This window comes from Strongylocentrotus purpuratus, unplaced genomic scaffold (assembly GCF_000002235.5).
Source record: "Strongylocentrotus purpuratus isolate Spur 01 unplaced genomic scaffold, Spur_5.0 spur5_scaffold_21, whole genome shotgun sequence".
NCBI lineage: Eukaryota > Metazoa > Echinodermata > Echinoidea > Camarodonta > Strongylocentrotidae > Strongylocentrotus > Strongylocentrotus purpuratus.
In genome coordinates, this window is record NW_022145607.1 from 27,399,191 (window position 1) to 27,424,432 (window position 25,242).

Sequence of the window (25,242 nt, forward strand, 5' to 3'; positions counted from 1 at the left end):
AATTAATAGCGCATCACCATTATTATCATTATTCATTAAACTGTGAAGTAAAGGGTCAGCGAACGACGCCAAAACAAACCTGAAAGATTTGATTTGAAAGTGGTCTTTTTTTTAACCTATCAAACAAGGTTAGTAACCCGTTGTTGACATATTTAAATGTATGTATAGGCAACCCAGCTTGATACACTACTTCCGAAACAGTCATTTTGTTTTATATGAATTCATTTAGAAGAAAAAACGACATATAACGTATATGGCAATGTTGACTTTGTTATCTTTATTTCCAAATATCCTGTGGGACTGTCGGTCTCTTTAAAGACAGCGTTCATAATTGTAAACAGCTTGACGCGTGACGGCAGGTGACAAAGTACACCTGCAGAAAATCTGCTTTTGGGTTCTAACCAAACTTGTGGATTCATTCGCAAAATTCTCAAATCAACATGCGGAATACACATCTTTTGCTGAAATATTGTGCCTTGCTTACATTATGTCTTTACCATAGCACTCGAGCTGCGGTGTTCAACCTCACAATCTTACATACGAACGACTGTCATGCCCGCTTTATGGAAACAGACCAAAACGGTCGGATATGCACGGCAGATACCGCCGACTGCTTCGGCGGGGTTGCACGACGAGCTACCGTAGTCAACGAAGCAAGGGCTCGTGATCCCGATGGGCACGTTCTGTTTCTCGACGCCGGTGATCAGTTTCAGGGAACAGACTGGTTCTACACGTACCGTGGGAACGCGACTGCGCACTTTATGAATTTACTAGGGTACGATGCTATGGTGAGTACATTTCAAAGTTCACAGGTCAGAGTTTATTTTGTTTTCAAACAATTCTCCCCCCCTTCCCCAAGAAATTTATTAACAAAGTTATTCACAAGTGTAACACAAGTGTAGGCCTATTCGTGTATCGATATGATATCACACAAAAGGAATAAACCGCATGTATACAATACTAATTAACAAAACAACCGCGATAGATCATCACAATGAGTATCAAAATTGATCTATAAATTAGATAGGCTTGATTTTAATCTTAAATATAAAACGAATTTCAGTAATTTAGGCATATTTAAAGAACCTTAGGGAAGGAGTCTCATTCAGAAATGAATATAAACTTATCGGTGCTTTGTAGGTCCATGGTTTCAGGAAATGGCGGCTTTGAGGTCAAGCGGGGGTTGATACGATCTTCGCATGGGAAGTTAAAGGTCATTTATACCAATATTATAAAAACCCACTGATACATAGCGAGAATAAAACGAGACAAAGTGAGACTTTACGTACTCCATGTACAACAGATCTGTAGATATTTTGAGACATTCGTAAAGGTGCTAACAATTATTCTATCAATACATATAGAACACATAAGAAAAAACAGATAATATACCTATTTCTTTTTGATAGCTCGTGTCTCTAGTTTTTTTTAATAGGTCAAATGCTGCATCAGCGTGGCCTTTTTTTCTTTTCATTCGATAAATCGGGCATATAAGGTCGTTAACCTATCCTCTGTCTATCTCTCACAGAGCTTGTCAATTACCCTTGGGATCAGCACTTATCATTGCAGACTGATAAATGGTGTTTAATTGGTATATAGGCTTAGGCTTATCAAAACGGATTAATTTTTAGTACGCTCTGCCGATGTTTAATGACATTAGCACAAACTGGACTTGTCGGAACATGGCATATTGATTTCCCCATTGCATGTGTTAAAGGCATTCATATTATTGTATATATTTGTTCTTTATTCTTCTTTAATTGTTTTAGACGAGTATACTAAAACGCACGTAATACTTTTGAACTCAAATACGCTTCATTTGCGTTTCCAGGGGCAAAACCACATCTGGCATACGAAGTACATACACAAGAATAGGCACCTATAATCGTGCCCCCTCCCTCCCCTGCATGAATTTGAGAGGGAGGGGGAGGGGGAGGGGGAGGGGAGGGGTGGGGGGGGGGGGGGTGAGGACTACCGCCCCGTACAAGATAACCCAGAATCATGAAACTCTTACTGCACTTTTTCGTCGTGGTATATCACAAAAGTTATTTATCTTTATTAGTTTAACAGTGGATTTTGACAGAGAACCATTCATTTGCAGGCGCTAAATCCTATAGATCCGCATGGTCTTACAAAATACATTCCCGACTTTGTTGACATCTCAAATCAACAAACAATTAACGAGTGTGAGCCTGAATCCAAAGGATAAACAGAGGTGTGTACTTTGAATAGAGTATAGGAAACTACCTTTAGACTTTGTTAGAGGTAATTACGAAGATAAAAAACCTAGTATATAAAAACCCAAACCGTTGTCAGATAATGCTCAAACATAAAAATGATATAGCCAAAGTCTCGTTACGATGATTATAATTATGATACCTTTATGTCTGGGCCCTGTTTCATGAAACTTGTTAGGATAACATCTGGGGGGGGGGGGGGGGGTTGCCCGTATCAGACTCAAGCCCGTCTTTAAAACCTCCATCAATTATAATCTGACTGCTATGATTGCAAGTAGCCTATGTCAGGTTTGAGAACTAAGAAAGAAAGGATATCCGCATTTGTTGCACGAAGCAGGTTTCTCGGTTTGCAAATATTATGATCAGTGTATTGAAATCTAACATCAATACCACTATACGAGTTAGTAAATACTTCCTTTAAAGAAATAAACATTTCGCGTCACCCCAATCCAAATTCATTTACACCAGATTCATTTTGCATCATTCTGACATTTGCCACGTGTCACGTACACATAAGCACATTTGTCCTAAATAATGCGAGCGAGCAAAAAATAAAAAAAACACCTTTTAACATGATGAACATTTTACTTTGTAATCAGCACACTAGATAAAATAAAGAATTTAGTGAGCGGGCACCTCGCTGTACATGAAAACCAAAACAATTATGTAGTATAATGGACCCGGGCATCTCATTGCCCCAAATTATCATGTTTCTAAATGTTGCGAGCGAGTGAAGAGAACGAGCGTGGTAAAAATGTAATTTCGATATGAAAGGTATAATACCTTCGGGCACCTCGCTGTCGCATAAAAGGCTATTCAATGACCTTGTTGCTCAGGTATGGAGGTATTCAGGCACTTTACTGCAATAAACCATCACGCTTCTAAAGGTTGCGAACGAGTAAAGCGAGCGAGGAAGAGAGACACTTTAGTAACTTTAAATTGCGTTTTCTTCATGAAATAACATTATTTAGCGGTTTCTAAAATTTATTTTTTACGAAATTTACGTTTTTCCAAAATATAGCTTGCTAAAATTTTCTGGCGGCACCCCGTTTGAAGAACACTGCGCGATATTTGTAGGCCGTACGTGCCACTCTGTGTCTCTCTGTATCTCGGCTTCTGTACCCTTCGCCCCCCCCCCCCCCCCCCCCCCAGCCCGACGTGTTTCTTATAATAATAAACGTTATAATGCTTTGCGCCTATTATAACTCAAAGACAGTTCTTTCCGTTACTATTATGACCATCTCCCTTCGTTTGCCAAATCTCGTTCCCATAATCAATCTCTACCCGTTTCTTTCTCCCTTTCTGTATATTTCCCCTCTCTACTATTACCCCCCCCTCTCTCTCTCTCTCTCTCTCACTTTCTCGCTCATTCGCTCTCTCCCTGTCCCTCCATCCCAGGTCCTTGGCAACCATGAGTTTGACAATGGAATAGACGGCATTGTTCCCTTCCTCCAAAACGTGACCTTTCCCGTGCTCAGCTGTAACATCGACGCCACCAACGAGCCACGCCTACATGGGCTCTACGTATGCAGTCACATTTTCCAAATGGGCGGGGAAAGAGTGGGCGTGGTTGGCTACACCCTCAAGTCCAGTCCCGATTTTTCAAAAACAGGTAATGGAACCACGTTGTGGAGTAAAGTGAACAGATGTGTGTATGTGTTTCAGTGTGTGTGTTTATGCGAGTGCATGTGTGTGCGCACGTGCGGATGTGTGTGGGGGATGGGCAATGGTGGCATGTCCCGACTTCCGTAAAACTTTCCAAAGTCCCTCCTGGCGATGAAAATATACATTCAGAGCAGCCAACAATCATTATCATTAATTATGATATTGATCTGACCGTCAATCCCAAGAGCATTTCTTTCCTACTGTTAAGTAGTTCAAAGTAACTGTTAAAAGGTAAATAAACATTTTAGTTTATCATCCATCGGTAAAAAAAAAGCATATCGAGTTGGATGGAAATATACCTATACCAAGACACTGTGTGCCCGGACAGATTGTCTATCCGGCAGTTGATTTAAAACAGCAGTTTGAAGAAGTTTACAAGCAAAATTTCGTAAACCTTCAAAGACGTAATAGGTTGGACAATATTACAAGGGTCAAACATTAATGACGGTTGATGCTATTTTATCTTCGTTCCATCTGAACACAAAAGAGAAGTCTTTATGTTTGTTAAGTGTTCGCAGACACCGACCCACCCACCGATCGTACATAACTAAATAATTATTTCATGTATTATAGAATCATTGGTGTTCAATGAAGTGATCCCAGCTCTCCAACCAAAGGTCAACGATCTGATAGTCGTCGGCATCAACAAGATCATCGCCCTCGGTCACGCAGGGTTCGACGTCGACCAGGCCGTCGCTCGGGACGTCAAGGGGGTCGATATCGTGGTCGGCGGACACTCAAATACTTTCTTATACACAGGTAATTAAGTACTATGATGACATTGATGATGATGATCGCGACGATAATTATGATTACGATGATGATGATAGTAATAACAATAACCACAATAATAATTATAAACAAATTATAATAAGAAATACCCTCTCACATAAAATCAACTCGAAAAAAAAAAGACTGTACAGTAATCGACAAAAAACATTCTGAACACGATTGCTTATATTTCTCACAAAATCACTCGAATCCTTTTTTTGTTTCCTTCATAGAACAGACAATAGTCCGGCGGCATAGTTGAAATATTGTGCACTTGTGTCTTAGCATCCCTCTTTCATGTCTAAGCAAGAGAATGTCATGTTGGCTTTGCATGTTTTAAACCAAATGTGCAGCGAAAATGATTAATAATCCAAGAAATGTTTAAGAAGCCTTCGTACTCCTCTAAATATATTAAAAAAGGCCCACTAGATAGCATTTTTCTGTGTTGATACGGCCACATCTGTAACAAATGCTATTGTTGTTTAAAAAGTAATGAGCGCGTGTATGTGATTGTGGAAACATTGTGGAAACCACTTCCACAGAGGGATTCTAATGTGTTTTTGCCAAGGGGAAATCTCCTTCTTAATCAAACATAAATTCTTGTTATTTACTATATAGGAGAAGCGCCCTCTAACCAAGTACCCGTTGGAGACTACCCTTACATTGTGCATCCAGCCCATGATAGTGAGGCATCCGTACTGGTCCTATCAGCCTACGCCTATGGCAAGTACCTGGGTCACCTACAGGTAACATTCGACGAGAACGGGACCGTGACGGACTATGCTGGGAACCCTGTTCTACTGGACGGCAGTGTCGAGAAAGGTAAGATCATGAGTGATTTTTGTTGTTGAGGGGCTTTGAGTCCCCCTCCCCCATTTTCTTCTAGAACTGTTAATAGTATATTGGGGCATTGAGAGACTGTTTTGAAAGGTGGGGGTGGGGGGTCTTTGTCAGGCTAAACTGATTGCCCGTTCATTACTTGGCCTTCTGTCTTTATTTGTTTGTTTACTTGTAGAATTTATTCTTCTGAATATCCTCCCTCACTATCTCTCTCTCTCTCTGGCGAATTTATCTAGCTATCTTTATCACACAGTCTCTCTCTCTCTCTCTCTATCTTACAGGCTCCATCTCATTTTTCTCCCCCCTCTCTCGATCTGTCTCTATCTCTCTCACATTCTATCTCTTTTCTCTAATTTTATATCTCTCTTACCTAATTTCTTGCCATCTGATTGCTCCATCCTCTCTCTCTCTCTCTCTCTCTCTCTCTCTTGGTGCAAAAAAGGCATATGACTGACTATTATCAGCATTTTTGTGCCATATTCTTAGAACAAATTGCTTTTGACCTCCATTTCTTGTGTGTCAACAAAGTCTTTTCTTTCTGAAACACCTTACAAATAAAAAAAAAACATCTTCACATCCTAGACCCAGCCACCCTAGCTGCCGTTGAAGCCTGGGAGGTGAGAGTCGATGAAATCTCCAACGAGGTTATCGGTCGCACCGAGACCAGACTCAACGGCGACCTCGCGACCTGCGGGACACAGGAGTGTAACCTAGGCAACGTGATGGCCGATGCCATGCTCTTTGACCATGGCATGGACTGGTATGGGGCTAACATCGCCATGACAACGTCTGGAAGCATCTCTTCTTCGGTGGAAGCAGGTAGGAACAAGAGTTGCAACTCGTCAGGTTTTACACCAAGTGAAAGTGGAATTTACTGGTCAGGTTTATAGGTTGTAAGGTTAGCTAGTTGGAGTAGATCAACAAATACTAGGGGACCCACTTCTGCAACGTTCAAATCTTTAGTTAAAACACTCCTCTTTGGCCTTAATTGATTAGCTTAAATTATCCTTACTTACGTTATTTGCTTTGACCATTTTAGCTATCTTTCTGTTATGTTATTTACCAAGTAAAGTCATTTTAGTAGTTATAAGATTCATATATTTCTCTTTGTTGATTCCTTGTATGTGATTAATTTACTTGTCATTCATGCTTGTACAACGCATAGAGAAAGTTTTGTTTATTATGTGCTTTATAAATATTGTATTATGATTATTATTATAACCTAACTTCATATGTCAAAACAAGTCAACAAAAATGTCAGGGATGATACAGGTAGTAATAGGGGTATGGATTTTGCAGGAAAAAAAAATTCCTGTTTCTTGATAAGTCTACACTATAACTATAAGAATGTGGTACAACTATCTATTCTCTCAAATCAACATTTTGAAAATCTATCCTAAAGGTTACTATTTTTTTTTTTCTCTAAAGGATGAAGTCATGAACTTCAGAAAACAAGCCACTATTTAAAAAGAATTTGCACTCTGGATAATTTCTTTTTTCATTATCAATTTTCCTCTTTGGTTCTGAATCAGGTGACATTACAACAGGTGATCTCATCACCATAATGCCCTATGGTAACACAATCGACAAAGTTCGTCTCACGGGCAGGGACCTTCTCAAAGTCCTTGAGGTACCCATGGTGACATTTGACCCCTCCATCCCAATCTACGGCTTCCTGCAAGTGTCGGGTGAGAGAACTACAAATAGTCAATTATGTGTAACATACATGGAATTATTCAAAGGTACATGTAGGCTAAATGGAGGATTATTTAATATTAAAAATTAACATGCAAAAGCAAAAATTCTGCATAAATCTGTCCTTAAACCATTGAAAATTTGTTTATAGAAAAAAATAGTTTTAAGCAAAATGATTGATTGGGGTAAAAAACAAAAACTGTTTTTTTTCTATGAATTTGCGAAGTTATAAAAAAACTTAGTCTCTGCTAATCACCCCTTGGTTTTTTTTTTAATAACCCGTAAATCTCTGTGTATAAGGTGCACTTTTTTGCCGCCCCCAAAAAAGTTTTTACATTTTATTTTTTTAGTTTCGATTTATGGCGCTATGCCTGGCAATGTCTGCCAACTCAGTAATCGGTGTGTTGACTCACCACTCGGAAACTACAACAACAATCAAATTTGTCTGTCATCTTGGTTTGAAAGTAATCTGTCTAATAGATCTCAATATGTAGTTTATAATATTAATTCCTATTAATTCCTCAATTTTTTTTTCTTTTACACATGGTGTACCACAAGGTTCTATCCTGGGTACTCTATTGTTTTTAATTTACATTAATGATCTTACACATTCTTCTAAAAACGACATTGTTACTACTATTTGTGACATGTTCACAAGCACAAATCGGCGCCTTCAACTGCACCTCGATGTTAAATGAAGGTCCTTCCCCGCGTGGGTTTTTGCCCTCAAAATAGGGGTGCACCTTACACATGTGCGTCTTATACACAGATATTTACGGTACTTATAAATTGATCCTTTTATAAACAGAATTTTCAATCAATTTCAAATGGTGACCCAAACCATGACCATCTTTGAAACAAAACAAAGCAAGGTGCAACTGCCAGATGACAAATGGTCCACGGCATCAAGTAATTTAGAAAGGTGCCCATGTACCTCACACTAAAAATTTCTTGTCTTTACACTCGCCTAGGGATGGTGATCGAATACGACCTGACTCGGGAGAGTGGCGATAGGGTTCACCGAGCGCAGTTCCGCTGCATGACCTGTACCGATGACGGCACCAACGAGCTCATGGACGTCGACCCTGAGGGCCACTACGAGGTCATCATGAACAGCTACATGGCCGGTGGGGGAGGGGGCTACGACGTCGTACGAGAGAACAAGATGGAGCATGTCAGCGGTAAGTTGGACATGGCTAGGGGTAGAGGCGGTTTCAAGAGCGTTTGAAATAGAGGGAGGGGGGGGGGGGTTCCTTACAGGATTTATTTCCCAGAAACACAATTTGGACCTTTTGATCTTGGTGGAAAAGGTTCTGCAAATTGCTAAAGTTCTGTCATTTCTACTTCTGTCTCCCTTTAAATTCTTCTTCTTGAAAACAGCAGTTTTGAAAGGGTTGAATAATCCCAAAGGATATACATTTATCCATTATATCTATTACATATTTTGAAATACATTTGGAAAACGGGTGCAATGACGGTCCTCATTCTCAAATTAAACATTCTCTCTTCCTTCACCATTTCATTTCACCCAGGAAATAATGATGTTGACGTGACATCAAGCTTCATCAAGTCCACTTCTCCTCTCAACGAAGAAGCAGAAGGAAGAATCATACTCTACGATGACGTCAATAGACCCTCGTCTGGTCCCACCATTAGACCTACTTTTGGACTAATCATTCTCCTTTCTCTTTGTGCATTATTTCAGATGTACTAGACTTTATTGTGTTTCAAGTCTTAAAGGAAAAAAAAAATAAGTGTCATATTTGTTGTAAATTGTTTATACTACGACAGTGACAGGAAGATGTGGAAAGTTGATGGAAACAATAGACCCTCATCTGGTTCCAACATCATACCAATTTCAAGACTTTTTCTCCTTTCTCTTTGTGCATTATTTCAGATGTACTAGACTTGCGTTTCAAGTCTTAAAGTAAAAAAAATAAAAAGTTGCAAGTGTCAAATTTGTTGTAAAAGGTTTATACTACGACAGTGGAAGAAAGATGTAGAAAATTGATGAAAAACAATAAACCCTCATCTGGTCCAAGTGTCGGGCTTCGATCTAAGGCCCCCTCCCCCCTAAGAACTATTTGAGTACTATTTTGACCCCTAAAACAAACATCTAAACTATAAACAAGAACAAATAACCAATGTTTTATCTCTTTTTTTGGAAAAATGGTATTTCCTTGTGTTTTGTATAGAAATCAACATGCAAAGACAAAAGGCCATGTGACTTTGTAACGGTATAGGTCCGATCTACGAAAAATTTAGTTTCAAAAGATGCGCAAGACTCGAAAGAAAAAAAGTCATAAAATTTCAGCGCAAGATTCATTCGCGTTAAAAAGTTATCGCGAAAAATGTAGAGGGTGTTAAGTAAGAATTGGTTAATGTTCACAAGACTTTGTTCATTCGATTGCAGAATTATGGTAAGTTTTGCAGGATGGAGTGTGTGAAAATTGGCACTTCATAATTCAATGAACTACATGTAAATCTACTAAATTAAACCTGAACTATTAAAGTTAGTATATTTTTTCGCATACTGGCCATTAAGTATCCATTGTCGTAATTATAACACTAATTAAAGTACTCCCATAATTTGCAAACAATACTTCCTATTTGAATTATATGTTAATGTATACATCTAAAAAGTAGTGGTTCTGCCAAATTGACTTTTGATTTCAATTTTTGTATATAATATTTCATCTGTCTTCCTCTGTCTATACAACAGAATAATCATGTTTATTATAAATGTTACATGACATATCTGTTTCAATAAGAATATAGAATAAACGGCACAGATATATTTATTTGATGGAGGAGAATGTAGTAATAATATTATGTGAACGGAATTGAGTGCTTCCTTCGTGTTTCTTTTGTCAAGGTAAAGAGTGTCTCCTTTAAAGGCCGTCTGTACTAGTTTGGCTAGGAGGGATTAGACCACCCAGGGTGGTCACTGACAGGTGGCTATCTCTTCAACTCAGCTCTCAATTAAGATAAGAAAAAGAGGATCATGGGGGACCAATGGTCACCGATTAGGCATTGTTTTCTATATAGAGGGAGCAAGTAGCTACAAGTAGTACAGTGGGGCTTTAAAGATGGTGTGTCCCTTTTGAAGGCTGCAAATATAAACTTGTATGAATCCTATGGTAACCAAGAGATAATCCCAACTAAAAAGTAAAAAATCCTCCGGAAAAATTAGAACTGGTAATTGCCTTAAAGGTACTATGTCCCATTTGCAAGCCAAAAAAATGAAAAAGTTAAATTCCAACTGCATTTGAAAGATAATACTAATTCAGAACTTCCCTAAAAAAGGTGGGGCTTGAAAATGTCTTCAAGTGGGAAAATAACGACTATTAGTTGTCAAAATCCACTTTATGGCTATAGAGCCCAAAAGTAATAGTCTTGATTTTCAGACAATTGTACCGAATGGTCATACGTTTTATGCTGCGCAAAGATTCAATCAGTTTAATCTTGGCCATCGCAAGAATTGGGTTATTGAAGTAGACAAATGCTCATGTACCCTTTACAACTCTTTTCATGGATGTTATTACCAAAGAAGGTAAAAAGCCAGTCAGTCACTCAATAGTGTCTGACAGTGAAGTTTAGCAAGTAAACGGGTTTCCTTGCATAATTTGAATATGAGGACACTGCTAACGTTTAAATTTCACAGATAGGACATACATGACATATTCATAATTCCTGCAAAGTTCTACAGAATTTGAGGTAGGCTGCAAAAGGGACATAGTACCTTTAATGTGGAATTAAAATCGAGCGTTGGGAATTTTCGTAATGCGTTACTAAAATTGTGCGTAGAAAATAGTTTTATTTTCAGATCCTTGTACCATATGGTCGTACGCTATTTGCTGTGCAAAGAGTTCAATCAGCTTAATTTTGGCCATTACAAGAAGTGGGTTATTGATGTGTACAAAGGCTCATGTACCCTTTACAGCTCATGTTATGTTAGGTATTACCAAAGAAAAAAATAAGTCAGTCACCCACTCAATAGTGTCTGACAGTGAAGTAGAGAAAGTAAACGTTTTTTTTTTTTGCATAATGTGAATACTAGGACACTGCTAACGTTTAAATTTCACAGATAGGACATAGATTACATATAATTGCTGCAAAGTTCTACAGAATTTGATGTTGGCTGCAAAAGGGACACACTTCCTTTAAATATTATTTTTTTATTGTTCTTTAGTGGCATAGCCATACACCTAGAAAATCACAAAGAGATGAAAATAAGACTACCGGCACCAGTTTAAAGTTGTTCTCATTTTATTGAAATCAGTTTAAGATAAATATATCTAATTTGTAGTACTGGACACTGAATACTTCTAGTCATTAACATAATTAAAACATTTACAAAACATTATCAATCTTGATTTTACCTAACTTCGTCAAATTTCTATACAATGATATAAAAGTACCGTAATGTATTTCATTTCAATTTTTCCTCATGATCTATAATGTACATTACCGGTACTAAATTGACTTGTCTGAAAGTCGATCTTAGTCTTTGTGAGACATCCCCCTGATAGGGGAATTCTTGTGGGTTAAAACCCAGTCGAAAACTATAAATTATATCATGAGTTGTCCAACTGCAGCTGTACATAGCACACGTTCCATTTTGATTTTTCTTCATTTTCAAACATTGTAAATCATGATCTTTTCAAATATTGTAAATAACGGAACATTACTAAAAAAAACCTCTGACAAATTTGGAATGTTATTGCATAATCAAGCACTCCAGGCATCACACATTTTACACTTTAAATAGCAGTCTTTACACCTTCATTAAATTTATAAAATGGAAAGACACTGTATGTACCTATATGTATGGTCTATGCAATGTAAGGCTAGGAAGCTAAAAACATTAGCAACTAGATGGAATTTTGACTGCGTGCAGTCGAAAATGATGCCTCCGCCATAGAGCAATTTAAACAAGTTTGGAGTTTAAATCTCCAGTGGTTCTTGAGATATCATATAACAATCTCAATGTATGGAATTTCATAAGTTGACCTCTGTGACCCTTGACCTTTGACCTACGTGCTCCAAAATCTAATCAGATTGTCTTCCTATGGTGATACACACTATCATTAAGTTTGAAGTTTAAATCTCCAGTGGTTCTTGAGATATTATGATATGGTGATACATACTATCATTAAGTTTGAAGTGAAAATTCTCCAGTGGTTCTTGAGATATCGCGATAACGATCTCAATGTATGGAATTTCATAAGTTGACCTCTGTGACCCTTGACCTTTGACCTACGTGCTCCAAAATCTAATCAGATTGTCTTCCTATGGTGATACACACTATCATTAAGTTTGAAGTTTAAATCTCCAGTGGTTCTTGAGATATTATGATAACAATCTCAATGTATGGAATTTCATAAGTTGACCTCTGTGACCCTTGACCTTTGACCTACGTGCTCCAAAATCTACTCAGATCGTCTTCCTATGGTGATACATACTATCCTTAAGTTTGAAGTTTTTACATCTCCAGTGGTTCTTGAGATATCATGATAACAATCTCAATGTATGGAATTTCATAAGTTGACCTCTATGACCCTTGACCTTTGACCTACTTGCTCCAAAATGTAATCAGATTGTTTTCCTATAGTGATACACACTATCACTAAGTTTGAAGTTTAAATCTCCAGTGGTTCTTGAGATATCATGATAACAATCTCAATGCATGGAATTTCATAAGTTGACCTCTGTGACCCTTGACCTTTGACATACGTGCTCCAAAATCTAATCAGATCGTCTTCCTATGGTGATACATACTATCCTTAAGTTTGAAGTTTAAATCTCAAATGGTTCTTGAGATATCGCGCTAACAAACTCAATACAAGGAATTTCATAAGTTGACCTCTGTGACCTGTGACCTTTGACCTACGTACTCCAAAATCTAATCAGATCGTCTTCCTCTAGTGATAAATACTATTCCCGAGTCTTAAGTTTAAATCTTAAATGGTTCTTGAGATATTGTGATAACGGTCAAACGGGACGGACGTACGGACGGACAACCCGAAAACATGATGCCTCCGGCACCACCTTCGGTGGCGGAGGCATAAAAATGTAATCCTGCGCATTTCTAAGATTATTTTAGATTTCCCTGATCTTTCCTATAACATCCTGTTACCTCAAATTTACATTCAGTTTGGTCCAAATCGTGATTTGTTTACATTAAATTCAGTCATTATCAACGTCCTTCTTCAAACCATCGTGCACAGAGAGCATCAACGAAATGGGCAGATACTTGTATAGCCTACATGCAAAAGAAGGCGAGGGAAGCTCAAAAACAGTAGCAAAACATCTGGTGGTAGAGTCGCCAACCGGCAAGCAGTAGATGGCAGGTTCAAGTCCTGCTGGTTCCAAGATTTTTTCTGACTTGTTTTTCAATTACAGATCAATCAATCAGCCATTTTCAATTTGATTGTTTACACTATTTGCAGAGTCCACCACAGAATGTATGGTCTGAGTGATAGAAAGGGAGGGAAGTTTAAAATAGTAAAATATGTTATCTCAAACAATCTGATGACCACTGTTGATAAAGCCTCGGTCACAAATGCCATTACGAACTGCTACGAACGCCGTATGAACGATTTTCAGACAATGGAAATTCGGGAAGACAATGGAAAAACGGAGATTCTTACGAAATTATCGTTCGTACGAACCTTTGTGACCGTAGCATAAACCCGAACTTCCATACAATGCCCAGTTACCTCATAGCTGGTTTGGTCCGATTCAGAATGCACACGATAGAGGCCTTGAGGACCTCTAAAGGATCATCACCTTGCCGCATCGTCAAGTTTCCTCACCATCGCGTCTCTTGCTTGCTGACCTCCCTTGGACTTGGCTATCTCAAGGATCGCAGAGGCGAGTCTTTGGTACTCCGGAAGCTCGTTGTAGATGTGGGCGGAGATTCTGACGTACAGTCGGTCCTGAAGAGCTTTGATGGGAACCTGGACAAGGGACAAGAAGGGTGGTGTTTCACAAAGATGAACTAAGTTGAACTTATCTCTAAGTTGGACTTAACAATTATGGAAAGCCGTTAGCATCTTCAAGAATATTTTTTTAAAGTTATTTTTAGAAGGCACGAAATGTTGATTCAAATCATTCATATTTTCTTTTATCATGGGAGATTTCATGTTCTTGATGTGGAATTTATGAAAAGTCTAAAATACTTGAAATTTTTCATTTGAATATATTTTATTTCAAGGCTACAAATGGCTCTCCATAGTTTTTAAATCCAACTTAGAGTTAAGTTCAAATCAGAATCTTTGTGAAACACCCCAAGCAATGTAAACTTAGAGGATCATATGGTTTCCAGTAAAAGTCTGGATACAATTACAATTCTCATTACCTCAAACTTCTGAGAAACATATTTTGAGAGCATATATAGGCTCCTTTACATTTCACATCGTGTGAGGGCAAAAGCCAAATATATTTTTAATTTCTTTAATCATTCTAGTGAAAAATATTTCACATCTTTAAAGATAAAGTCGAGTTCTGGTCATGCGATTGCATTTTGAAATAAACTGTGTGGGATCGATCAGAAAAGGTTGATCATCTAGCATATATTGGCGTGTACTGCAACATACTGGAATCATCAAAATGATAAAAAAAATTTGGCCCAGTGTTAGTAAAGTTACAAGCACTGTACACATAAATATGTATATGGAACTACACGAACATGTGGCATAAAAATCCGTCCCGGTTTTTCATGCTGTTACCTGTCATATTTATAATATTAAGGCATTTGAAGAGCCATGCTTTTCAGGGAACATTTTTTATCTGATGTTCTTCCACACTTGCATAATAACATGATAACGCTCACAAATTATTTTTCACCTCTTTCCAGAACTTAACCTTCTCTTTAAACTAGTTGTAGACTACATTGAGCCGTCAGTTCCCCTGGGTGCTAAATATTTACAAGAATAAACATGCTTTCTTAGCAGTCAGGTAAAACAAACAAACAAAACAAACAAACATCAGCCTTACCTCAATATTGTACCGATAATACAACTCATTTTGTACAGATTCTGCTAAAGAGTATTCCACCGTGTGGTTACGGCTCAGTTCATTAGGCAACTCTACGAGAGCCATAGATCCTGGAGGGACAAAAATAAAATTGACCATCAGTCTGATGTCATCAACCTAAAGATTGTTTACCCGTCAATTGCGAATCATTTTTGCATGGTTTAAAGACTGACCGATAGCCTTTTTAAAAAAAGCACCGTTTTTAACTACTATTCCAAATTTATGCAATATTTTGCTTCTACCAACCTTGATAAAATGAAAAGATGTTCAGATATATTTCATGCTACATCAAGCTTTTTCTTCACAATTTTTTGACAAAAGGTGTAATTTTTCTATTTTAAAAACATTAATACATATCAGTTGGTAACTCATATAAAGATTCATGCACAACTCAACCACTATACTTTCAGGTGCCTTAGCAGTTAAAGACCGTCAATACCACTGGGCCAGAAGGGATTAGACCACACAGCGAGGTCACTGACAGTTGGCTATCTCATTAACTCAGCTCTCAACTAACATAAGAAAAAGAAGACACCAATTGGGGAAGTTTTCTATATTGAGGGAGCAAGTAGCTACAAGTAGGACAGTGGGGCTTTAAAGTGTACCAATCACCAAAACATGTATTGCTCTTGATATAAGCGGTTCTATGTTGCTATACTGTAGTCAAATCATGAGCTTCAGAAATTTCTTCTCCAAAGATATATTGCAGTTTAAATACACTTCCGGTGATCTGTAAACCATCTTGGTGAGTAGACCACTTAACGCATGCGTATGCACTCACATAGACAGAGAATGAGCGCGCCCTACGTGCAGGGTTTTATGTTATCCTGTAATTTCTTCATACTCCATAACTGTTTACCTATAGAATGTCTGGTAAAGTATTTTTGTTAAAGGTTGATAATTTTCATACATTCTACCTTTACATGCCAACATTTCACAGCAAAAATTAGGAATCTTTGAAGGCAAAATTAGGAATAGAATCTATTTTGTATAATTTTCACACAACATTTCAAAAGAAGATAGGAATCTAGGGTTGAAAACAATAGCTTTGAAGGCCTAAAAATAGGAATCGTTCATCAAAAATAGGAATGGTTGGCAGCTATGTCTTCTTATACACAAAATATTTTGTAAGGGTATTGATACACTTTCATGTTACAGTCAAACCTGTCTATAGCAACCACCCAAGGGAAACACAAAAAAGTGGTCTTTGTAGACAGGTTCCTTTAGTACATGTCTCAATTAGAAACCACTTTCAAGGGAAACACAAAATGTGGCCTCTGTACACAGGTGGTCACTAAAGCAGGTTTGACTGTATTTGTTTTCATGTATTATGTTTCATGAAAGGAACTTACCGCACATACTGATAGGAGCTAATAGTCCAGTGTCCCATGCTTTGACAAGTAAATCAACTGAAAGAAAAACAAATAATCACTTAGGAGTTAAAGGGGGTGTAGCATGGGAAATACTGGTTAACGCCATCTACGACTTCTTTTGGACAACTGCACATAAACGAATGGACTTGATTAACGGTCAGCGCGCGCTAGCGTTCCCGAAACAGACCAAAGTCCTCCTCAAGCTTCGGTTTGGCATATGCTGCATGAATACTGCAGTCGCGTCGTCCGTAGTCGTATTACACCCGATTGGCCCCAAGACAGGTCACGGGAAAGACACGTAGTCTCCTCATGCTGCACCCCCTTTAAATAAACGTTCAGAGACACAATTCACACAGCTGGATATCAATGACACATTTATACTGCCTGTGTATTTACTTTGAATAAAAAACATTGTGTCTAATACATTGAATAACTTCAAAATCTGAGAGACTGGGGACACAAGGGAGTTTTTAAATGTCTCTGGGAGGCTACTGTCTATCGGTTTAGTATTTTTCTTTTACAAATTTTCTTCAATCAGTGTACTGATCCATTACTTACTGAAGAGCTGAAACCTAAAATGAAACGTTGTTTCATATTTGTGAACATACCTGCCTGTGATAGTAATCCATGCATGCCTTTTCGTATCCTGTTCACACCTACAGCATTCCAAAAATCAAGCACTGTGTGAAGAGCCAGGAAAGGACTGTAATCTCTCAAACCTATGATTAATAATTATAATGAAAATAATCACAACAGAAAAACAGCAAGAAGAGGAGGAGGAGGAGGAGGAGGAGGAGGAGGAGGAGGAGGAGGAGGAGGAAGAGGAGGAGGAAGAGGAGGAGGAAGAGGAGGAGGAAGAGGAGGAGGAGGAGGAGGAGGAGGAGGAGGAGGAGGAGGAGGAGGAGGAAGAGGAGGAGGAAGAGGAGGAGGAAGAGGAGGAGGAAGAGGAGGAGGAGGAGGAGGAGGAGGAGGAGGAGGAGGAAGGGGAAGAAGAAGAAGAAAAAGAAGATGAAGAAGTAGTAGAAGAAGAGTTAAAAAAAAAGAAAACAAAGAAGAAAAAGAAGAAGAAGAAGAAGAAGAAGAAGAAGAAGAAGAAGAAGAAGAAGTAGAGGTAAAAAAAGAAGAAGAAAAGAAGAAGAAAAAGAAGAAGAAGAAGAAGAAGAAGAAGAAGAAGAAGTAGACGTAAGAAAAGAAGAAGAAGAAGAAGAAGAAGAAGTAGAGGTAAAAAAAAGAAGAAAAAGAAGAAGAATAAGAAGAAAAAGAAGAGGAAAAAGTAGAAGAAGAATATCAATAACAACAACAATAACAAGAAAACCAAAGATAAGAAGAACAAGAATAAGAAGAAGAAGAAGAAAAAGAAAAAGAAGGAGCAGAATGAGAAAATGAAATAAGAGAAATTAAAATAAGATGGGAATGATTACCAGGCTAAGATTATCCAATGTTGACAACATTCTAAATCTTACATGTGCTTAAATAGTAGGTTCCATTTAGAAAATGGCTTCATTGGTACTTCAACCACATCTCTTTTATATCAGCGAATGCACATGAAAATGGATGATCCTATGTGACCCTTCTAGCATTGAGCAAAAATTTGAATCAGTGGCGTCACACATGTTCTACCAACATTTGCTACAAGCCTCTTTTTGTCAAAGACATGGGGTTGCAATGGGCTTTTTGGATAGAGTTTGGCTTATAAATGTTTAGCATAATTACATTGCCTCGGTTGTTTCAGTGGCCACTTATCCGCATCTTGGATGCATTTTCCTAACTCTGTTATGATATTGCTGTGTAAGATGCCAATGTTATTTTGTTGTATTGCTTTTTGTATTTTCACACTGTTTTATTATCTTGCGCATATCTGATTGCTTTGTGAAACATACAATATCGGCCATGAGCTGCATGTCATGTTGATTTTTTTAAAATAAACCAATTAAAAAAATAAGGTGTAGTGTTAGTTCTAGTGATGAAGTTATGAATTTCGGTTATTATAGATTATTATCTGCAGGGGGGTGTTTCACAAAGATCCTACGTCGAACTTAACTCTAAGTTGGACTAAAAAATTATGGAGAGCCATTTGCAGCCTTAAAATCAAATATATTCAAAAGCGAAGATTCAAGTATTTTAGATTTTTTTATAAATTCCACCTCAAGAACATGAAATCCCTGTTGGTAATAGAGAATATGAATGATTTGAATCGATATTTTATGACTTTTAAAATAACTTTTACAAAATATTCTCATAAATGCTTTCCATAATTGTTAAGTTCAATTTAGGGTCTTTGTGGACACCCCCCAGAGCAACTAGTTGTCACCGCATGGAGACTGAATTGAGCAGACCATTTATACCTGACCAGATGAACTCCGAGTTGAACCCGCTCCCGAATCCATGGGAAACCACGAGAGGTCTCGTCCGGCTGCGGAGCTCTTCCCGTACGTAGAGAAAGGCGCATCCCTTGGGGTTACACAACCACTTGTGGGCGTTGGCCGTGTAGTAGTCCGGGTTCAAGTCCTTCATACTGAGCGGTAACGCGCCCAAAGCATGGGCCCCATCGATCAGTACGGGAACGCCCCTGCTCCACAAGGGGGATGAAACAGAAGAACAGCGCAAGTATTAATATGTTAAAGACAAAATATGATACAAATATTCTGCTGTTATGAATTGTTTTTGTTCTTAATATTTTAACCTATTGCTATGTGCATACTTGATACTTTTCAACATACCACTGCCAAGTCACATGTACTACTGTAAACGCTGTTATTTTCGCCTGATTAAGTTTTCACGCTAAACGATCCCAAAACATGTTCGCGGCTCCTTAAAAATCGAGTTGCACGCAATTCAGCCCGTTCAAAACACGGATAAGCAGGCATGCTTATATTTTCGCAAAATCTAAAATTTGCGCTTGCTGATCTTAGTGCGAAATCCGTGAAAATTAATGTACCACAAATATTTCCGCGTTTACGGTAATCCATAATTTTCATTTAACAAAAAGAATTTCCCCAGAATATTTCTTACTTTCCACCGACTCTCCAAGTTTCTAAGCAGGGTGATGACCTGGGAGGTGTTTCACAAAGACTAAAGAGCGACTTTAGGTTGGACTTCACTATGGCAGGCTGTTCATGCCACAGGTTGCTCTCATCATTGGTCTCTCAATTATGATCTTCAGATAATATTTTTTCCTACAATAATGAACTATCAAAAAATGTGAATTCTGTAGATTTGTGACCACGATTGGTACGTCTCTTGAGAAACTAATGCCAGTAAACGATGAGAGAAAATAGTGGCATAAACGGCCTGCCATAGTCTAGTCCAACTTAAAGTCGATATAAGTGATTGTGAAACACTCCCCTGGTAGGAGCCAATTTCTTTTTTTCCCCTTCTGTAAAACTACAAAAAGTTATCCACAAAAGGGGGGGGGGGGGTAGCTCCATTAGCCTCCACCCATCATGTCCCAGCAGGCCATTTTCGTAATGCGTGGGATACAAATTATATCATTCACCTGTTACAAATAATTCTATTGTATTGTATTGAATGTATGCGAATTATAATTTTAACTATTGAGATACATTCATTTGTAACCCGTGAATGAAATAATTCGTATTGAGGCACTTCACAAAGGCATGCATGCATTTGGTTACATCATGAAAATGGCCTGTTCATGAGGGAACAAACCTCAGTACATGTGGAACCTTGCAATACTAACCTGTCATGACAGATGTCGATGATCTCCTTAACAGGCATTATGAAAGCAGCGTTGCTTGGAATGTGATCAAATACTGCTAGCCTGGTGTTTAGACTAATCACAAGTAAAAAACAAAGTATATTTAGTGATCTGGTTTATTAATTAATTTACATTAAAGATACACTTCAGTTCTGGTAAAAAAAGAAAATGAATTCTCACAGAATCAAACAAAACTTATACACTGAGGCCCGAATTCACGAAGGAGGTTTGTCAACAAACCTCCTTTTGTTTCGACAAACCTCCTTTTGTTTTTTACAAACCAGGTTTGTAAAAATCGCATCAAAACGCGTCATATGACGTACATAAACCTCCTTTGTGAATTCCGGCCTCAATGTTCAAGATTACAAATAAATGTCATTTGCCAAAACAATTTTGGTAGAAATTGTATACTGGCTGAGTAATGAGCATAGAAAGATAAGGAAATCAAGGCAAGTAGGCCCGACACCATTTGTGTTGTCCCATATACATCTTTCTGCGTACAGTGATGTTACTTTACCAAGACTTGGCCAAATTTAATATGATTTTGATGACTCGAGAACCTTGCAGTACACACCAATACTTACATGGTACATGATCAGCTTGTTCTGATCCATTCCACACCTCTTCTTCCACAATGCAATCGCATGACCAGAACTCAACTTTATCTTTAACACCATATATTTCAGATTATAATTCTGTTTAAAATGTTTGCCATTTCTATCAAGTTTTCATATATGCATTTGAAGCATGTAAAGTGGTGAATAGCTGCAATTAGGAGTCACTGATTACCAAATTTGGGGCGATTTCACTGTAGTTTTAATCAATAACAAGTTTGACCTGTAGGCCTATTGTAAAAGAGTGATGGCCCTTTATTGAATCAGCCTCATGTTTCAATATTTTACAGATAGAAGTGGGCTCTCAGGGGAAATTCGTGTTTCTCATGTTTTGGTGTTTACCCAATATTGTAGTCAATCATCACAATTAGCCTTCAGTTTTATGACCAACTATGTAATGCTCTGTCTTTTCCCCTTATGGCAGTAAAGTCATTATCTGACATTTGCATCACCGAATACTCTCCCAGAGAGGAGGGGCCATTTCTTGATTGACCTACAGATTTGTTGTGTGCAAAGGTGTACACCCATTAATGTTATTTCCACCAAGTCTGGTGTCAGCGAATTAGGACCTTCTGCACACGGAAACTGCCGACCCACTGGCTTTAACATTTCACTGATACATGAAATTTATATCCACACATTTGCGTCCCGTAGTAGCCAATAGGGTGCTTTCGCAAACATGAAAGAAGGGGAGGAAGACAGTAACGCGAGTGAAAAAACAATCTGCGCATGCGCGAACCAGAATTTTCTCTGTCTAGTTGATTTTCACGACCGTACGCAGACATGGTTATGCTGCATTATTGTAGAGCGCTTAGAGACGTCTGATAAAGTAAGTGTTAGGCGCTATATAAGCAAGGATAATTATTATTATTATTATGATAGCGATCGTTTCCTAAACACGACGGAAGAGATGTATCGCTGTAATTCTCCCGTCGTCTTTGCTTCCGTCGTGTTTGCGAAAGCGCTCTACTATTGGAATGTAGGGGATTCCCAAAATAGTTGTGACATAATAAAGAAGGCTAAACCAGAACAAGGCTACAGACTGTATTTCTGATGTGAATACAAGACTAGCCTAGAATTCGAATTCTGGTAAACATCTACAGGACAGTGTTTGTATACCACATGTTCTTACTAAACCTAGATGTAAAGCTCACCTCAGTTTGGAGGAGACCAAGTCCAGAATCTGAATAATAAAAAGATATGATGATAGTGAAAAAAATATGTTTAGACTACAAACTACTGTTTATCTATACGTGTAATTTATGATATCAGTAGAGTTTTAAGTACTTTTTAAAGGTAGGTATTTTTTTTTTTTATTTGGGGGGGGGGGGGGGGTTGTTATTCCTCTCTCTGTGTGCTATAATTCCACAGTAACCTTCATATGTCATCAACTGTGACAAAATCTACTTAAAACGCTATGCACCTCTGAAAACAATGGTGCTTTTGCAATAAATGACTGGTTAGACATTCAATCATTACCTAGTATTGAATTTTAGATACTTTTTTGTTTTCATGCAAATACTGTTTCTTTGAGTTTGTACAAATTGCAGGTTTTCATTAATCTTTCTTCTGTGGCATTTTCATTCATTTTTAGATTGTCCATATTCTTGGATACTTTAAACATTGAATACAAAGGAGGTCACCTCAATCAGTAACCAACGTCCCAGGTTTTCTTTGAGTCAGTAACCACCAGAGAACTTGTAATACGGTATTTAAACAAATTAAATTTAACTTAATGTTGCAAGATCATCTCTCGCTTGTTGAAAAACCTTTTTTGAGCTTGTACCACTTCTGGGGGATGTTTCACAAAGACTAAGATGGACTTAAGTTGGACTTGAACTATGACAGGCCATTCATGCCATTCATGCCATTGGTTGCTCTCACCATTTGTCCTCAATTATGATCTTTAAATAATATTTTTTTCCTTCAATAATGAATTATCAACAAATGTAAATTTGGTAGATTTGTGACCATGATTTGTACGTCCCTTGAAAAACCAATACCAGGAATGCTTAGAGGAACTAGTGGCATAGTTCAAGTCCAACTCAAGTCGATCTTAGTCTTCGTGAAACACCCCCCAGAACCCTTTTTTCCCCCTCAACTACCATGAGTTTATAAAAAAAAAAGGATTCAGGGAAAAAAATGGCATCTAACATTCAACCCCTTTTGAGTACCGGTAAGAAAATTCAGAAAAAATTGGGAAAATAGAGAAAATAGTGGTATAATCGTGGAGAAAAAAAAAATCAGGTAATTATCAGACCTGTTCCTACCTCTTGTTTTGATGTAAGAGGTAGATTGAGGTTCTCTTCTTGGTATTCAAGGTGCAGAGATTCGGCCGTGTATTTTAGAAGCTTCTTGACAGCACCTACAGGTGTACATTCAATAAGCCACACAAAATGATTGGGTGGTAGAACATTCGAGGATCGAGAGAGAAGAGGGAGGGGAGAGAGAGAGAGAGAGAGAGAAAGAGAAAGGGAATTGACAGGAAAGATAGCCATAGAAAAAAACAAAATGAACATCAGAGGGGGAATTAGAGAATAAAGATTACACTTAAAGGGATAGAGAGAGAGGGATAAACAAATAGAAGAGAGCAAATAGAGAGAGAAAGGGGTAGGGTAAATCTCAGAGAAAGAGCCAGAGTGTGTGTGTGAAAGAAGTATGAAAGAGAAATAGAGAGAGAGAGAGAGAGAGAAAAGGAGAGAGAAAGAGGGGAGGGGGAGGGGAGGACACACACATAAAGAGAAAAATACAGAGAGATAGAGAGAAAACAAAAATACAGGAGAAAGATAGAAAAAGAAAAGGAGAAAACAGAGTTGGAGAAATGAATTTTGCCTTAGAGATCCCAACATTTACTATTACTGTGCCCCTTTCTTTAAATTTCATGAGCACTAAAGCACTTACTCTACAAACAATGAAAAGTAACAATCCCATTTCAATACATGTCTTTCTTTAAATCTGAATATTCACTCTCCAATTAATTCAATTCAAATTGCAATAGTAAGCCAATTGAATACATCATATATACACTTGTACTTCTAAAATCTACCTCTTCCCGCCTGGGTTCAAGTAGGGCTTGTTCAAGTATGCTGCAGGAAATCCCAACAGTTTTTTTTTCTTCAGTGGAATTGATGAATGACAACTGGAAATGGAAAATGTGACTGTGTGCAATAATAATGGTCCCATGTGTACTCAGACTTACTTATGATACAAATAGTATGGTCACCTACCTTTCAACCCCCCCCCCCCACTCCACCGGAAAAAAACCCCACCCAAACCCCCCAAAATAGTGCTCAATTAACTGCAGTATCTACATGTATGAACAAGTCTTTAGGAATACAAAATATAATCCATCCATGAATGCTAAAAAAGGAGAAAAGCTGGGTAATAAAATAAGGACAGGAGAAACTATTTGTTACTTACCATATGTAATGTTGAGGCAGAATATCTTCTCCTCCTTCTTAAATGGAATGCTCCGGACAACAGCATTGATGGCTGTGGTGACATTGGGCACGAGGACTATTCCACTTGCTTCACTTCCTTCAAAAAGGGGAGAAGGTAAAATTATACAATACACAATAGGCCTGTTTTCATCAGCTCGAGATTGCCAAATACCCCACTATTTGAACTATCCCGATCGCAAATTATCCAGTTAAATTGCGTTTTCATCATCCTGAAATTGCAATTAGCGGGATATTTGGTTGAGATAATCATCCCAAGATATCTTGGGCTAGTTTGCAAAATATCCCGCCATTTGTCCGGTGCGTCTTCACCAGCCCAAAGACTCACACTACGCGCGAACGCTGAGCAAAATATCTCCAGCTCGAGTTTTAAGTTTCGAGGTCAATTATTGAGCTGATGAAGACGTGATTGTAACTTCGGGATTATTTACCAAATCTGAAATAGTGGGCTATTTGGCAATCTGGAGCTGATGAAAACAGGCCTAATGCAAAGCTCTTACAACCTTCTTGGGGGCAGCAGACTAATTGCATCAAAACTAGTTTATACAGCACAATAGTGCAATGCAATGATGTATACAAAAAAGTGAATAATAATAACGAAAATCATGATACTATTTTCATATAAAGCACACAAATCCACCACGCAAGGTGCCCAGGGCATTCCAAAATTACACCGGCTCTAGCTAGGCTACTGATTCACAGCTGCTCACAGCATTCTAGGAATTCATTTGTATCAGTACCAATTCAACACCTGGGTGGAGAAGCAGCAAATCTCCATTAAAGTCTTATCAAAGGACTGTAGTGGGACTCAAACGGTGAACCAGTCCGAGA

General features: G+C 38.1%; 2 protein-coding genes across 3 annotated transcripts; one reads left to right on the forward strand and one right to left on the reverse strand.

The window, feature by feature from the left end:
- Window positions 1–319: 319 nt before the first annotated feature.
- On the forward strand, window positions 320–10,051 carry LOC753743 (5'-nucleotidase). Its single transcript, XM_030994083.1, has 8 exons — window positions 320–788; window positions 3,636–3,849; window positions 4,476–4,661; window positions 5,292–5,495; window positions 6,096–6,332; window positions 7,046–7,201; window positions 8,180–8,389; window positions 8,741–10,051. Exons 1-8 carry the CDS (start codon window positions 441–443, stop codon window positions 8,920–8,922), a joined length of 1,737 nt encoding a protein of 578 aa, XP_030849943.1. The 5' UTR covers window positions 320–440; the 3' UTR covers window positions 8,923–10,051.
- A 3,228-nt stretch (window positions 10,052–13,279) lies between these two features.
- Window positions 13,280–24,490, reverse strand: LOC100893783 (L-cysteine desulfhydrase; the record flags this gene model as incomplete). 2 transcript variants are annotated; one of them, XM_030994085.1, is given in 9 exon segments in its annotated part: window positions 13,280–14,170; window positions 15,210–15,319; window positions 16,601–16,657; window positions 17,230–17,340; window positions 18,967–19,190; window positions 20,322–20,414; window positions 22,108–22,136; window positions 23,224–23,318; window positions 24,374–24,490. In XM_030994085.1, coding segments are annotated over 9 exon segments (1,010 nt in total), but the record flags the coding sequence as incomplete, so codon positions are not given.
- Between the last annotated feature and the right edge of the window lie 752 nt (window positions 24,491–25,242).

What these genes read in the sequence shown, in the direction of transcription:
- LOC753743 (XM_030994083.1), top strand. Translation starts at nt 441, where the DNA reads ATGCGGAATACACATCTTTTGCTGAAATATTGTGCCTTGCTTACATTA. An exon ending in TACTAGGGTACGATGCTATG is followed by an intron (nt 789 to 3,635) that starts GTGAGTACATTT and finishes CCTCCATCCCAG; the next exon opens with GTCCTTGGCAACCATGAGTT. An exon ending in TCCCGATTTTTCAAAAACAG is followed by an intron (nt 3,850 to 4,475) that starts GTAATGGAACCA and finishes CATGTATTATAG; the next exon opens with AATCATTGGTGTTCAATGAA.